Source organism: Calypte anna, chromosome Z (assembly GCF_003957555.1).
Source record: "Calypte anna isolate BGI_N300 chromosome Z, bCalAnn1_v1.p, whole genome shotgun sequence".
NCBI lineage: Eukaryota > Metazoa > Chordata > Aves > Apodiformes > Trochilidae > Calypte > Calypte anna.
In genome coordinates this window covers 31,022,361-31,038,947 of record NC_044274.1, presented here as the reverse complement: position 1 = coordinate 31,038,947, position 16,587 = coordinate 31,022,361, and the positions used below count along the sequence as shown (strand labels likewise).

The 16,587-nt window shown below is 37.4% G+C and overlaps 1 protein-coding gene across 1 annotated transcript in view; it reads right to left on the bottom strand.

Moving 5' to 3' along the window:
- SHC3 (SHC adaptor protein 3) overlaps window positions 1-15,353 on the bottom strand; it is a 64,950-nt gene extending 49,597 nt beyond the window's left edge. Inside the window, exon 1 of the mRNA XM_030467454.1 lies at window positions 14,814-15,353. Coding sequence (XP_030323314.1) covers window positions 14,814-15,353 — 540 coding nt within the window. The remainder of the gene's footprint in view (window positions 1-14,813) is intronic.
- Window positions 15,354-16,587: the final 1,234 nt, after the last annotated feature.

Here is a 16,587-nt window from a genome sequence, read left to right as displayed (position 1 = left end):
TTTATCTTTCATAAGCACTGCTTAAGAACAGTAGTCATTATATGGTCTGCAATACTAATATACAGAACAGTACATGGTGCAGTGGTGTTTCATACAGAGGTAAAAAGCTTTGTTTTCAGTTTTTCAGTTACTTCCTTGTTTCACCTCAGGCTGAGTTCACCAGATGTTAGTCAAAATGGAATTATGTTTATTATAATTTTAATTCTCCTGATTTGTGTTATTAGCATTACTCATATATTCATATGTATTCTCATATATTATCATATATTGGTGAGGAATAAGACAACAACACAGGTATGGACATGAGCATGCCTTATGAAGAGAGCACTGCTGTTTCTGCTTCTGCAGCCACTGCTTGCCCCACCTCACACAAGGAAACAACTCGGACACAGTGGCCAGGGAGCAATGCCAGTTCTACACAGGTAGAACACCTTCCCTTCATCATGCCGCCAATGCTACATGGAGTAAACGGATTGCCTTGCTCTCACAGAGAGCTAGAACAGAAGAATTATATTGTCTAGGAATTGTAGAAGTGGCTACAGATGAGCCAGAAGGCACACACTTTGGAATGCCACCAGAAAAAGTGGTAAAACAGGCTGAAGAAACCCCACCATGTGACACACTATCAGAGAATGAGAAACAATATGCTCTTTTCACTGATGGATCCTGCCATCTGGCAGGAAGCCAACAGAGATGGAAAGCTACTGTATGGAATCCTAAGTGAGTAGTTGCCAAAACTGCTGAAGGAGAAGGTGAATTGAATCCATTTTCAGAGGTAAAAGCCATCCAGCTGGCTTTGGATATTGCTGAACAAGAAAGGTGGCCAAGACTTTCTCTATACTGACTCAGGGATGGCAGCAAATGACTTGTGGGGTTGGTTAAAGCAGCAGACAGAAAACAATGGGAAGTGTAAAGGTAAATCTATCTGGGTTGCTGAACTGTGAAAAGATATTGCTGCTCGGTTAGAGAAACTTGATATAAAAGTGTACCATGTAGGTACCCATGTCCCTTCACATCAAACCACTGAGGAACATCAAAACAACCAATATGCAGAGGAGGCTGCTCAAGTGTTCCAAATGGATTTGGATTGGGACCATAAAAGTGAACTATTTTTAGCTACGTGGGCCTGTGACACTTCAGGTCATTAAGCAAGAGATGGAACGTATCGATGGGCTCGTGACCAAGCGGTGGACTTTAGACGCTGCTGCGCAGGTTATCAAGGATTGTGACACATGCACTGCAACTAGGAAAAGCCATACTTTGTGGTATGAATGGGGATGGCTGAAATATAGGTATGGGAAGGCCTGTCAAATTGACTATATCACACTCCCTATGTGGTATGTGCTCACAGTGGTGGAAGCAAGAACAGGATGGTTAGAAACATATTCTGTGCCTCACGGCACAGCCTGGACCACCACCCTGGGCCTAGAGAAACAAGTCTTGTGGTGACATGGTACACCAGAAAGAACTGAGTCAGACAATGGAACTCATTTCAAAAACCGTCTTATAAGTAACTGGGCCAAAGAGCATGGTATTGAGTGGGTATACCATATGCCCTATAATGCACCAGCCTTAGGGAAAATTAGCAGGTACAATGGACCAGTAAAAACTACCCTAACAGCAAGCAATGCCTGGTGGAAATTTTAAAAATTGTGACAAGCATTTGGTACAAGCCACCTGGTTAGTTAACACCAGGGGTTCCATTAGTCGAGCTGGTCCTGCTCAGTCAGACCTTCTACACACAGTAGATGGGGACAAAGTGCCTGTGGTGCATAAAAGGAATCTGCTAGGGAAAACAGTTTGGGTTTTTCCTTCCTCAGGCAAATGCAAACCCATTCATGGGGTTGCTTTTGCTCACGGGCCTGGACACACTTTTTGGGTAATGATGGAGGAGGGAGAAGTACAATGTGTATATCAAGGGAATCTAACACTGGGTGAGAATACCTAATTTTTTCTTGACTAAATCACTAGAGCATGGAATTTTGGGGGTCACAGATTCTTGCCCCACATTAATTGCCATTATATGAATTGTTGCATAAACAGTGTTCTGTGAATATTTTTCAGGATAATGTCATGGTGATGAAACCAACTAAGTTCAAGGACTAGCACCCAGTAACTTCCTCAAAGTTGACATCTGTAACCTGTGGAACATGGACATGAACTGTGACAATTGTTCTCTCCCTTAAGAGTCTGGTACAATAGATAAGCATCTGCAATCACAGACTAAAATAACTTAGTGGGTTTTATTATAGCAAGATGGTTAATAGTGTATAGGTGTATTTAGAAACAAGAGATAGTAATGACTGGAACATGACGCAAATGGTATGGAATAAGGGGTGGAATATCCTGGCTTGGGCCAGGGTAGCGAGAATCTTCTGTCTTGTAATTTTGCATTCAGCTAAGTCTCTCAGCAGTAGCTGTACTTGCTGAAACTAACAGCAAGTTTCTCAGTCAGTGTCTGCTTCTAGGACTGATAACACTCAAAGTTTATAGTTATGGTTAGAGAATGTAGTGCAGAACCAAGGCCACTGCTCCATTCTGAGGAACATCTTATGCCCCAAAAAAAAAAAAAAGGGAGTAATGGGGTCACACCTACAACCCTTCTTTAGGGAGGTATGGACAAGACCTATGACAAAAATTGACCAGAGTATTCCATCCCATATACATCATATTTGGTATAAATTTGAGGAAACAGGACAGTCAAGCCCCTTCCTCTACACCCTTCATCCTTCCCTTTGGCCCTTCTTCACCTGTCACTGTTTTCTCCGGCATCCTGGAAGGGTTCTATCCATTCACCTGTCTGTGGTCTTCATGCATACCAGCCTGAATCTGCGTGTTCCTGCCTCCAGCTCCCAACTGCTGCTGACTCCAGGAGTCCAGCCTGGACTTTCCCAGGGCTGCCCTGCAGCCTCAGTGGTGATGTGAGAGTTACTGGGTTGAAGGGGGGAGGAATGTGGTATCATTTTTCTGTATATTTGTATATATTAAGTATTTTTTCCTTTTTTAAAATCGTTACTGTTTCATTGAAGTTGTGTAGTTTAGTTTCCAGCCCATAGGTCTCTCTCCCTTATTCTCTCTCCTTTCTTTATCAGGGAGGTGAGGGGAATTAATAAAGAACATCTGTCATTCTGTTAATTGCTGGCTCAGTTTTAAACCATGATAAAAGGAAAAAAGCGAAGGGAAATGTGCTAAATAACAGTGAGTATGCATTGCGTGTTACCCACAAACCCAGGACGCTTCTTCAGGGTCTACCCCCTTAAACACCATTACATTTAAATACAATTATTTACTAATAATGCTTAGTCTTTAAGAACAGTTAATACTGACTGGTATTTACAGCACTCGCATAAGTTAGAATAAAACTTTTTTTCCTATACTAATGATATGAAATTCCACGTGCTTATACAGCAGCTTTAAAAGCATAAATTCTCTCAGCAGTTACCAGAAAATCTTTCAAACCTTTTCAAAACGGGTAAATGGTTCATTTATCCAGCTAAATATGGAGGCAGCGTATGTTTTTCATCAGGCAGAAGAGGCAGCCTTTGGCAAATAACTACCAGCTACTGCGCAGATAGCAGTGTGGTGGGAAGAAGGTCTTGCATGCACACGTTTTAAATTTATGTTGGTGTACTTAGTTATTTTAAGCAGAAGGATTGAACAGAAGATTAGTTCTGTGACATTTCTAGTGCTGAGTGAGTTACAATATTAGAAAAAGCTGTAGGCAGAGGCAATATGGGGTATCCAGAGAGAAATAAATTTGTATGAGCAGTAGTCTCAGAGCTTTAAGTCAGCTGCCATAGATTTTAGTTTCTCTGATAGTCTGGGATATAAGTATTTGGCTTTAAATGCTGTGCTTTGCTACCAATTAACACAATACTGAGGTCCTACCTAACAAAGACTGTCATTCTGCCAGCCATGCCATAGTCTCCTGCCCTTCCCTTGCTTTGGACCAAGACACATTTTCAGAACTATCTGCAGATACAGATCTCTGTACCTGATGATTATGATTATTATATTATTATATTACCAGAGTATGCTGAGAGTCCAGCTCTGTACCTCTGCCACATGCTTCCCTGGTATCTGCATAACAGCACACCAGGTCAGGGGAGCAGCAATTCTGCATGAAAGAAACACCAAGCAACCTTGTTCTGAATGAGGAAAATGCCCTATACTTAGACGCTGTCAGAATCTAACACCAAAATGTGTCATAAACACATGCTGCAATGACAAACAGAAAGGCACTCTTCTGTGCTTTCATACTTAGGCAGCTAGTAATTTCTACACCATTAAGTAATCATGTATTGAGCCTCACAGTGAATCAATGTTTCCCGCAAAGGGTGTTTTCTCATTAAAGACTGCATGTTCTAATACAGACAGAAAACTTTAAGTGTGGATCGATTGAATGAAAATTGAATGGAAAATCTAAAAATAAGTCTCCCTTGGAGTTCAACTACAAATAAGCCTTGACCCTTTAGCTGTAAATTTATCATTACAAATTGCTCCATGAGACAAGTAAACTAACAGAGCTTCTGGACTAGGACAAATAATGATGGATATGGTTGTCAGTGACATTTCTCTTGGAAATAGGTTGATGACTTCATTAATAGTGGGCAAGAGGAGAACATAGTTCTTCCAAGAATACCTTCAGTTTTGGCCAACACACACTTTTTTGCTCTTGTGCAATAACTGGTTCCTGTGATATGAAAAGCATTTTAAATATCTGTATATATGTGGAGTTCAACAATTCTTAAGTGGTGAATGTTAGCCTACTCTTTCAATGAACTGCCTTACACTGTTTGAATGTTTAAGTGTGCAGCAATTAAAAAGAAATTTAGGAGGCAAACACATGTATTTTGTGTGAGACATCAGTACCTCTCAGCAATTATTTCTATGGTTTATATAATTTGATTCATTAATTGACATATAAGCTTGCTATGCTATTTTGGCAACTTACAATGTTCACAATGTATTGTTCTTTACTCTTTTTTAACTGAATGCCGTGATTTTCCGTAACAGGAATGCTGCTAAAAATACACAATTAAACTATTTTCATAGAAGTAGTAACCTTCATAACTTCTTGATTTAATGATTATAGTAAAGTTATAAAACATTTTTATAAGAGACTGCAGGAAAATAAGACTTTCTCGTGTATCCTTGCCTTGATATATTTTGATACACTGCTCAAAACAGAAAGAGTGTTTGCACACTCTCATAAAAACAGAGGTCATGTTTTGAAATTTTCACTGCATGAGTGTGAGTCAACTGCATATTTGGTAGACGTCTCACTTTAATAATGTAAATCCTTTTTCAGTGACTTTTCTGAAGATATTTGTAAAGGTTTTCAGTCATAGTCAAGTAAAACAAGTCTGATTTCCTGAAGGATTCTGAGATCAACTATTAAACAAAGTGGCTAGCATTAACTAATTAATACTGGAAGGCTGTGAAACTTTTGCATCTAAATAAATTCATCCTAAGTCTAACCCACTGCCAGTAGAAGAATGAGCTTCTAAACAACAGCAGGCAACTGGCAACTACGTTGTTCTATTGTGATCATATTTCTTGCACTGAGTTAAATGATAAAAAATAATAAAACTGCCTTAGTATACCAAAATTAATGTACACATGTATATGTGCCTGATTTTTAACCATATTATGTATATGTATGTATTTTTAATATGTACGTAAATCTTGAAATACTGTATCTTGACTTCAAGCATGCACAAATACACTGTTCCACTGTTACTAAGAAAGCTTATGAAGCATCATTAGGTCTAAAAAATTGCTAATTTTTATTATTTCTGAAATGTAGTAAATATTAATTGCTATTTTAAGCTTTTATCAAGGATCTGTATTTATCTATTAATAAATTGAAAATATTATTATACAGAAAAAGATAGAAAGATTTCCTAAAATTCAGAAAAAGCTGGAAATAGGTTATTTCTTTTTCTCCCACAGAGATCAGAAAACCAGTGCAGTCCTTCTTCAGTAACTTGGTATTCATAAACAAAGAGGTCTTGGAGAAGATGAAAACACCTGTGGGATATCTCAAATCTTTGTGGATGATGGGGCACAGAGATAGCATTTGCAAAAGAAAACATATGTCACTGATAACAGAACAGAAGGTACAATAAAACCTGGCAATACTTTCCATGTCTGCAAACACATTTTTGAATATGGAGATTTTATGTGACTAAATATTATCAGATGCTGGGAAAAGAAGATACCTGAAGAAAAGCTGTGCACATGGTGCAATATTTTTACTGTATTTTAGAGTACAGTTCGCCCCTGTATGTATTTTCCCTCTGAATGTATTTTCACTATATTTACTAGAATAAACTAGATTTTTTTCTACTTTTACTGAATCAGAGTTGCAAACAGAAGAGGCTGTAGAAACCACCCCACAATTTGAGAATATGGGCCACCTTATCACTGGGAAAACAATTAAAAACTCTACCCCATGAACTGCCATAAGAAAAGAAGGATCCATTATATTTGGGATACTGCTACAATTCTCACTAGATAGTAGTAGTGGATTTATGTTTGCCCCCTGTCACAGTTTAACACTGGCCCAGCAATTAAACTGAATGACAGGTACTCTGTATTAATCTCTCTCTCCTCCTTGATAAAGAAAGGAGAGAGAATAAGGGAGAGAGACTTATGGGTTGGAAACTAAACTACACAACTTTAATGAAACAGTAATGATAAATAGGAAAAAAAATTACTAAATATACACAAATATGCAGGAATGTTTCTCCCCTCTTTCCCCCAGTAACTCTCACATCACCACCGAGGCTGCAGGGCAGCCCTGGGAAAGTCCAGGCTGGACTCCTGGAGTCAGCAGCAGTCGGGAGCTGGAGGCAGGAACACACAGATTCAGGATGGCATGGATCAGGACCACAGGCAGATGAACAGATGGAATCCTCCCAAGATGCTGAAGCAAACAGGGACAGGTGAAGAGGGGAAGCAGGAAGAGGTTTGACCCTCCTGATCCCTCAAATTTATACTGAATATGACACATATGGAATGGAATACTGTGGTCAGTTTTGGTCATTGGTCTTGTCCACACCTCCCCAAAAGAGGGTTGCAGGTGTGACCTGTTTACTCCTTTTCTCCTTCCAGAGGGTAAAATGTTCCTCAGAACTAAGCAGTGGCCTTGGCTCTGGCTGTAACTATAAACATCGAGCATTATCAGTCCTAGAAACAGACACTGTCTGAGAAACTTGCTGTTAATTTCAGCAAGTACAGCTACTTATAGAGATTTAGTTGAAAGCAAAAGTACAAGACAGAAAATTACCTTTATCCTGGCCCAAACCAGGACATCCCTAGTGAAAAAATGCTGGCAGCATCTCACAATAAAATCATCTGGTAAGGATTCAGAGCCTCTTCAAGAACAAAAGTGAAGGATTCACCTGGGGCAAGAAGAACGTACTTTATCTGATATTGAAAAGCAATTTCTTATGTCAGCTCTGAGGTTTCGTTTTTAGCAAGTAAGGGGAAAGATACCACTGAGAAGCAAATTTTCCTTCTGACAGTTTTCTAATCTCCATCTCCAATGGGGCTGAAAACAACACATTTTCAGAGAAAATTTCTTCCTCATATTGGATGAAATAAGATTGCTAAAACCACACAGCACAGATGCTTAATAGACTGGGCTTTCACAAGATTAAAAAAAAAAATCCCGTATCCATAAGTTTGCATACACAGTATTTCTGACCGTCTTATTTTACAGATGTATTTTTTTCATGCAATCAAAACTGTAGAATCAGAAGTGCACACGTTGGACAACAATCTATCCTATTTTAAGTGTAAACACATTCTGCATTCCAGCCCCTGACATTCTGTGATTATGCCCCAGCTTTTTGTAGGTACCAGAAGTTTACTTTAAAAGAAGTTACAGTGTGCAAAAGTTCTATACATTTCAGGTTTAAGTTTAAAAATACATAATACTAGGTAAATGCAATTATTGCAGTGTGATGTTAATCAATGTGAAATGTTTAGAATCTGTATCACAGTATCACAGGTGAGTAGTTTTATTTTCACAGTTGCAAACTGTAATTCAGTGAACATTTTCCAGAATACTTTGCTTGTTATTTGATTATTCACTAATACATATTTCCCTTTAAAAGCACCATGCGTATTAGCTCTAACAGCTTGTGTTCTACATCAAAATTCCTTTAATATAAATATGCAAAAACTTCTGCAGCTAAACATTATGCTTCAATAGCTGAAAATAATTACACATTTGAAACCAGAAATATGGACACTGTAAATGTATCTAATTACTAAAGAACTTACACTACCTCAATCATCAAGTAGAACCACTTGATGAAGAGTATTACTACAGCAGAGACCCAAAAGATGCAAGATCTAGCAGGTGCTTTCTCACTGAGCCAAATATAAACCTATGCTAAATATCTGAAATTATCTATGACTGCTTTCAAAATTGTACATTTGGAGATGTGGTTTAGGAAGGACCTGTTACTGCTAACATGTACCTCTGGTCTTCCTCACCGGAGTCCTGCAATGAAAACACGTCTTTTACATGATTCTTTGTAAAATTTTCACTTTATAATGCTTAAGCTATAGTTACTTCTGTTCACAGCAAGACTGCCCCAAAAAAATCCTCCAATATGCAAAACAGAAAAATAAGGTAAGGGACCTCCCCGGCTGGATTTAGTGCATGGAAAAACAAACAAATAGAAAAAAAAAAAAAAAAAAACCACAACAAAAAACAAAAACAAAAACCCCAAAAACATAAACAACAAAAAAAAACCCCAAAAGGACGACCCACAAACATGAGACACCTAAAAGGGTCTTCTTGCAGCATAAAGGCTACGAAGAATCCCAGCAGAGCAGTTCTGCATGGCTGAGGGCACCATCAGGTCTTAACGGCCCCAAGCAGATTCACTTGGGACCCCCTCTCCACCACTCCTGCCCAAAAGCCCCAAGGTCAGCACCTGCTCAGGATGGGCATCCCCAGCTTCTAGCTTGTACACCTACACTAAGCAGCCCTGCTCTTTCATCTCCTTGGCAGAAATAAATATATTGCCACAGGGGGTTCATATAATGTTTCTATTTGCTTAGTGCTCTCAGCTTATTTAACCACTATAAGATGAAGTTACAAAACATTCAAGATGACAGAAAGATACATCTTCAGCAACCAGTACTTTAAGTTGGCTTTTCCAGAGGGGGCATTCACATGAAGATCATTTATTTAACTATTGCTGTTCAAATGAGTAGTTACAGAATAGACTCAAATCCAGGGACAATCTACATGAAATAAATAATAGTATTTTAAGTATTCACACTCTTATTTCAACTTGAAAAGTCTGCTGCACCTAACCCTACAGGATGCACATCAGTCCTACTTCTTCAGATGTCTCCCGTGTAACTTGCTGTTCTATCTGCATGTCACTGAGTAGCCTGAATTGCAATCCATAACACTGATCTAAAAAATACATTCATAAATATTACTCACTTCAAGCTTATGGCATTTATAAGCCTATGCCTCTAACATGTACAAAATCTATCTTGTATCTTACTGTAACCAGGGTATTCTCCACAACTCTGATACTGCAAAACATCCATGTGTCATATGAGCTTTAAGCTTATTAAAAACTTGTTTTTTGCAAAACATTTTTAGTTTTTCTGTCCTTTCAAAACCTCTACTCTAATGACTGTCATAATGTGCTCAGTTTGCAAAATAAAGAGATTTTTTCTGGTTTGCCTATTCTGTTTAACCAGCTAGAGATGGCTCTAATTTCTGGGGTTTTTTCTGACAAAAGCCAAAACAAACAAAAACTAAACTGAACAAAAACAAACAAAAAACAAACAAACAAACTCTGAACAAAAAGAACAACAACAACAAAGCAAAATAACCACATGGTATCAGCAAATATAATGTGTGGTTCTGTGGAAGAAAGGTCTAGACAGTTTTTTCTCTTTACTTCACTATTTTCTTTTTGTTTCCCTATACCCTCTTTTGTTTTTACTTTCTATCCTTTTGCCTGTAATTAATTCCTGTCTCATTAGACACGGAGCTTTTTTTAGTCTTTCAACTTTTAGCTGTGCCTTGGATTCCTGGCGTCAATCTTTTGAGACTTAAGTCTTTCCTGCCCCCAAAAAAACTTGTTTGAAAGTAAGGGCCTATCTATCACTCATTACACAAACCGCTCAATCTCTGTCTGAAAAAAAGTCATGACCAAGTTCCATTGTTATTCCCATCACAACTCAAATGAACAGGATCTGTATCAGAGCTGCCTGGAGCGGCCAAATTAAATATTAACATTGCATGACTATGTAAAACTGCAGAGAAGCAATGTTGAACCCCTCTTTCTCTATGACTATGCAATTTGTTTCATTGCTTAGGGGAGTAAATCGCCCTGAAAGAGTGTGAGTAGCTAAAAAGACTCGTTGTCTCTTGCATTTTCCCATGGCAGACCTGCATTTTTTCCTATTGCAAACCACAAGAAAAATTAATCTTGATATTTTTGTACATTCACTTCATCTTTCTACTATAAAAAGAAGTGAGGCTGCAGCACAAGTATAGATAGTATGTTAGTGTAAACAGAGTTCTTCAGTGGGTTACATGGTGAAAAGACAAGTGCCCTGTCACTAGAGCAAAGGAATGCCTTGTCAAGACAAGCATGGGTTTTCCCTAAGATCTCAGTTCATCTGAGATGAACTTGTTTTTCTTGACATTTGTAGTGGCAGATATATACGTTAGACTGGTGGTATCCTATTGTAACTATTATTTGAAAACAAATAAAGAAATCAACAATTAAATTTTCAGAGAAAACAGACAGAATTCTGGCTGAATGCAGTTTGGTCTCTAAGCCAACCAACTCAATTAATCTGTTGATTATAAAATGTAAATAATTAGCAGGAATGTATAATTCTTACTTTAAACAAAAACTGTTCTGACTTTTAACTATTCAAATCAACATCAAGGGTGACCAAATTGTGCAACTCGCAAAATATCCATAAGTGTGGAAATTATGCTAAAGCTTCCAAGGCATTTTGTAAACACTCTGCATGTTCTGCAGAACAGATGTTCAAGTTGAGGGTTGACTCCTTCAGCACTGAAATTATGACATGCGTTGTTTTCTATGAAAGGTGTGCAAATGCACAGTAATAATACTTGATTCATGTAATTAGAATAATATTACATTTAAAGACTCTACTGTATGATTTCTTCTCAAAGGATCTGATTTAACTCCTGTGAGAAATACTCTTTTCTTATCAGTTGGCTGTACAAGAGATCCATGGAGTTTTTAGATCCATGGAGCTCAAAAAACAGGTTTCTGACAGGGCAACAGGCATTAATAACATTCTTTTGTAGCCCAAATAACAGTGAAATAAAATTTGAAGCATATTAATGGAGTGCAAAGGAATTTCGCATACTAGGAAGGATTAATGGTGAAAACCAGTGTTGTCTCTGTCACTTACTTCTCTTTCCCCTAACCTGCATTCATGCAGCTTTAGAGCCTGTGGTGATAAAAGACTTTTTTTTTAATGTTTTTTTTTCTGACAACATGAACATTCATAATCACTTCCAATGGCAATCAATCCCTCTATGGATAAAACACTGACATCTTCAAGTACTTACATCACAGCAAAGTATTTAATTTATTTTCATTGATCTATGATCTGTTAAACTATTTGGCATTAGTATTAAGTAAAATATCAGTACCTCACCATACTACATCCCCTAGTCTGGCTATGGTAGCTGCCTAATTTGTTGCAAATAAATACTTTTTTTTTTTGTTCTCTGGAAATTTTGCCATTAAATAATATTAAAAATGCAATATAACATCCCCAGGGAGAAAAAAAAATTTGAAAGTGCTAGTAATTTTATAGCTGAAAATAATTCCACTGCAGCAGACCATGAGGATCAGAATAAAATTCCCGTTTTCCATAACCTACACTTCTAAGCATTTAAGTTAAACTGCTCATTTTAAAAATGGGTAATATCTGAAAACGTGGGGACAGCAGTAAAGTTACGGATTTGTCATACATTTTGTATCTCTTACTTCAGAAAGATTCCAGTGTGAGTTACTGAACTGGCCAGTAGCTACAATATACCCTGTTGCATACTTGATTTTCATGATTTGAATGTGGATTAATGAGAAAACAGTAACCCCATCCACATTTACACAGAAAGTATCAAAGCTTTCCTGGTTAACAACAAATCTAATTTTTGTCTCACATAAGTAATGACATATAAATTTTTCTGTAAGGCATTTAGTAGCGATTAAACATGATACAAGTCCTCCAGTAACTCAGTACAGCCATGAGGTATCCAAGAAATGTTTCCCTTCGGTGTACATTATATATGTATTGATTTGATGGTCTGAATGAATAAGAGCCCTGGGAACTAGCAATATTTAATGTTGTAGGAACTGCACTTCTTCTCTTATCTATAGGAATGCTGCAGTTGCTGAGGACAATTCATAGATGTTTATTCAACGTTTATGTTGTGCTTTGCAGTCTGTTAGCAACTAAAGAGAAAAGTAATTTTTATTAATTCAGTGTTTACTTGCAGATATCTGCTAGAATCACAGCTGCCCTGCATATGATGGGTATACTATACCACAGAATAAAGAATGCAATAAGATTACACAACACAGCAACTCAGTTCATCCTTAAGCACATAGTGAACTTTCAGCATAGCCTCAATTATTTCAGTGGGAACATTCCTGTAAACAGTGTCACACAGAAGTGCTTGCCGAGTGAAGCCTTTATTTGATGATGTGTTTGAATAGCTGCTCAAAAAAAATCTATTTTCTTCATCAGCTATAAATCCCTGTTATCCCCTCCTAGGAGAGGAAAGTGTTAAAGAAAAAATTGCAGTTAGGATTATACTCTTTAGATTCTTTGCTATACTATTAATAATGCAATATACTTTTTACTGAAATATTATTTTTCTGGCTTGCCATGTGGGGTTTTTTTAGATTAAGTCCTTTTTCCTTCCTATCTCTCAGTTATGATCTTTATGTCTGGCTTTTAACCCCATATTTACCCTGGATGGTTCTGTATTACTGTCTTGGTTTTACGGCTCATTAGGTCTTCAGCAAGCTTGTTGCAGCAAAATATTTAATTTCTTTTCATAAATCCATAATTTTTTTAATTGTTCAGCAGTAGTATAAAGTGAAATTCTGGTACCTCACCACTTAATGCCTCCTAATATGGCTAGGGTAATTTTCTAATTTACTACAAACTTCTTTTTCTTTTTCTTTTTCTTTTTTTTTTTTTTTTTAAATTTTTGTTTAGTTCTGAACTGCAGAGAAACAGCATTTTAAAGCCACTAATTCCTGTTACAAAACCCAACCATTAGTTGCCTAAGGAGAGATGTATATATATTTGCCTCCTGACTGTTGATTGTGCTCTTAATTAAAAGTATCAAAACCCACCATGTCTATGTCACAAAAAGCAGCAGTGAATTCTCATGGTCATCATCTGCCTTCTTAAAATATCCTAAGCAAACTAAAAAATAAAATAGATCAGTTCTCTGTGCTGGAAAAAAGATAAATTACCTTCTGTTAACTAGTATATTTCCATGCAAAATAATGATAGAGCCTCAACACCACTATATCATCAGTGGGTTATTATTGTACACTTCTAGAACTGTAGCAGAGCAGCAGTTAGTGTTCTGAAAGGTAGCACTGACTCTTGTAGTTTCAGTAAATTTCAGAGTAGTAAGAAAGATAGTACAGTTTCTACAATGCTCTGAATTGCACTCACTTGCAAAATCTGCTACCACTGCTAACAGAAAGAAATGAAAAATCCTTACTAGTGCTCCAGCTTTAAAATATGCACTCTGCTTTTGGTAATGAGACTTGAGAAAAACTAGTAAGAGTTAACTGTCACTCAGTCTTGAAGCATCCTGATACAAACTCACACTGTGACTTTTATACCCAGAATAAGATGAGATTAAAAATACACCTGTAATCATATTAATAGTCTGCTATAAAACTGTTTAACACTTAAGATATATAAGCCACTTGGCAAATAAAATATGGTGACTGAAGAATGAGTTCTGGGCAGTAACATTATTTTTACAATTTCTGCTTATTCTGCTGGAACGTGCAACCAGAATCTTACCTGACTACAAAACCACTGCACATACCCATCTCTCACAGGCTCTAATTTAACAGGCCATTACAAAATACTTTCAAAGCATATGGAAACTTAGGACTCTCTGCTTTTCATCTGCTATATCAGTGAACGGAAGAGAGCAGTAAGGTGGCTGAATTTTCATTATGTAAAACAAGCTGCATTTTCCTGCTCTACAGCATGAAAAGAACTGCGCTCTTTGCCTTATTGCTGTAAGATTTCAAAGATAAATTTAAATTTTAAAATGCACATGTCCTTGTATTTTCAAACTGAAATTATTCTTCACACATCAAGAAGACTTTCTTCCTTCCTCTATATTACGCCAGACATATTGAAAAACTGTACATCTAAGATACATACAGTATGCTACATAACACTGAAAACCTAATTCAAATGAAAGGAAAAAACAAAAACAAACAAAAAGTAAGAAAGCCAGCCATTAGGTTTGGAACAGTATTATTTACAGTTGTAGAACATTATCTGACAAAGGACCTGCTTGCATGTTTAATCTAACTTAACAAATTAACACAGCTTCCCAACCCTGGCTTACTACCTAACATAGCATGCATTATGCACCAAAAAAAAAAAAAAAAAAAGGATATAGAAACAGCAATACTTTTAGCCTCACTAGCCTGTCATCAAAGCCAGCAGAGAATCTTTCATTGATAAAAGCTGAGAATGGAAGAAAACAGACCAACCTTCACAATGTATGTCACTCCGGGTCCCAGAATCTTCTCACTTGAATGCAGCCATCCTCGGGAGGGTTTACTGACAAAGCTCCCACTTTGATTGCAGTTTTCACCTCCCGAATGCGTTTCCTCTGACCGTGTTTTTTTCCCCATACTCATCTTGCCCACGTCCTGCTGAGAACACGAAGTGGCAGAGAGAAGGTTACATGTGTTTTCTGAAGCCCCTACAGCTGAGCTGGAAGCACTTGAGCTTCCCTGCAACTTGGAGACAGCAAGCTCCTTTACTGCAGAGGAGAGGTTTTTGATACCCAACAGGCTGCCCGTGTTTGAGAGTTTCAAGTGGGACACTTTATGGATGAGAGTACACAGGGTGCTGGGTCCATCCTCTTGCTCCTTATGGAGAACCTCTGGTGACACCAGGTACGGAGACGCTGTTGAAGTCGTAGGAACTGCTGAGACCTTGCTGTTCATAGATAAATTGTGAATAAGATCATCAGCTGATGTCACCGAATCATTCCTGAAGCGGTTATACTTGGTACGTTGAAGCATGCCCTTCTATCTGCTTTCCTGCATATGTCCTGGCAACTCTGATGCCAATGCAGGAGATGCCTGTGCTAACATAGCAGGTGATTCATAACAATATGGATAGCAAGATTTGGGGGTAAAAAAGAGAACAGTATAAGAAAGAACAAAAAAAAAAAAAAAAGAAAATTCTATTTTTAAGAAATATCTTATGGTTCCCTGTTAAGGTTGGGTGAAGTAACAGTTTTCTCTGACAGAGATCCCAGTCCTGCTTACAGCTGCCAACTCGCTCACAGCAAAAGCATGACTCACACAAATGAGAAGGACCCTTTTCAACAAAAGGCTCCGTGAGCACTGCAAATTACTTCCTGTAGGGGAAAAAAAAAAAAAAAAAAAGTCCACCCACTAACAGCACAGTAGCACCAATCAATTCTCAAATTTCCTTTTCCTATCTCCTCAAACAGATATTTCCTTCAAACCTTCCTCCACCACCACCCTTTTTGCCCTTTTGGTACCAAATGCAATTACCTTTGAAACTAGGTTAACACCCTTTGTGAAACTCCACACTTTATTATTCTGTTTAAAGGTTCTCCCACCTCACATTCTTGTGAATCTACAAAGAAGTCACAATTAGATAGCAAATATCCAGAAAATCTTTAAACATACAAATAACACCTCAGCCATACAGAGGAATTTTAAAGGTTTGCAGAACAGAAAACAGAACTACAGACTATTGACATTTTCCACAAAATCAGCTTAACAGACTTTACAAGTGCCTTTGTGTCAGTGTTGTCTCACAAGGAAACTATTACATCTAATTTTTGATAGAGAAAAAAATCCTTCTCCCTTGTTGCTCCACAAAAATCATCTATTTAAATGCAAGAATTATGGAAGGATCTATGTGTGAAAACCAGTACTTATCTGACATCAAACAATTACGCTTAACAGATTTTTTTCTTTCACCACTGATATTCACTGCAAAGGAAAACATGAGGAAGACCTGCAAATCACTGGAATATTTGGTTTAATTCTGGAAAACTGAAAAAAAGTTAAAAATATTCAGAAGCCAAGGTAGCAGCAAACTGACATCCTGTAGTGAAAAATTAAAAAACAAAACAAAACAAAACAAAAAAAACCAAAAAAAAAGCACCAGGTTTTCAGCAAAAATGGCAGCCACAAACACTTGATCTGAGAAGCAGCAAAACATGCAGAAAACATTAATTTAATTTTCCCTATATTTTTTCAGTAAATACAAAATCTG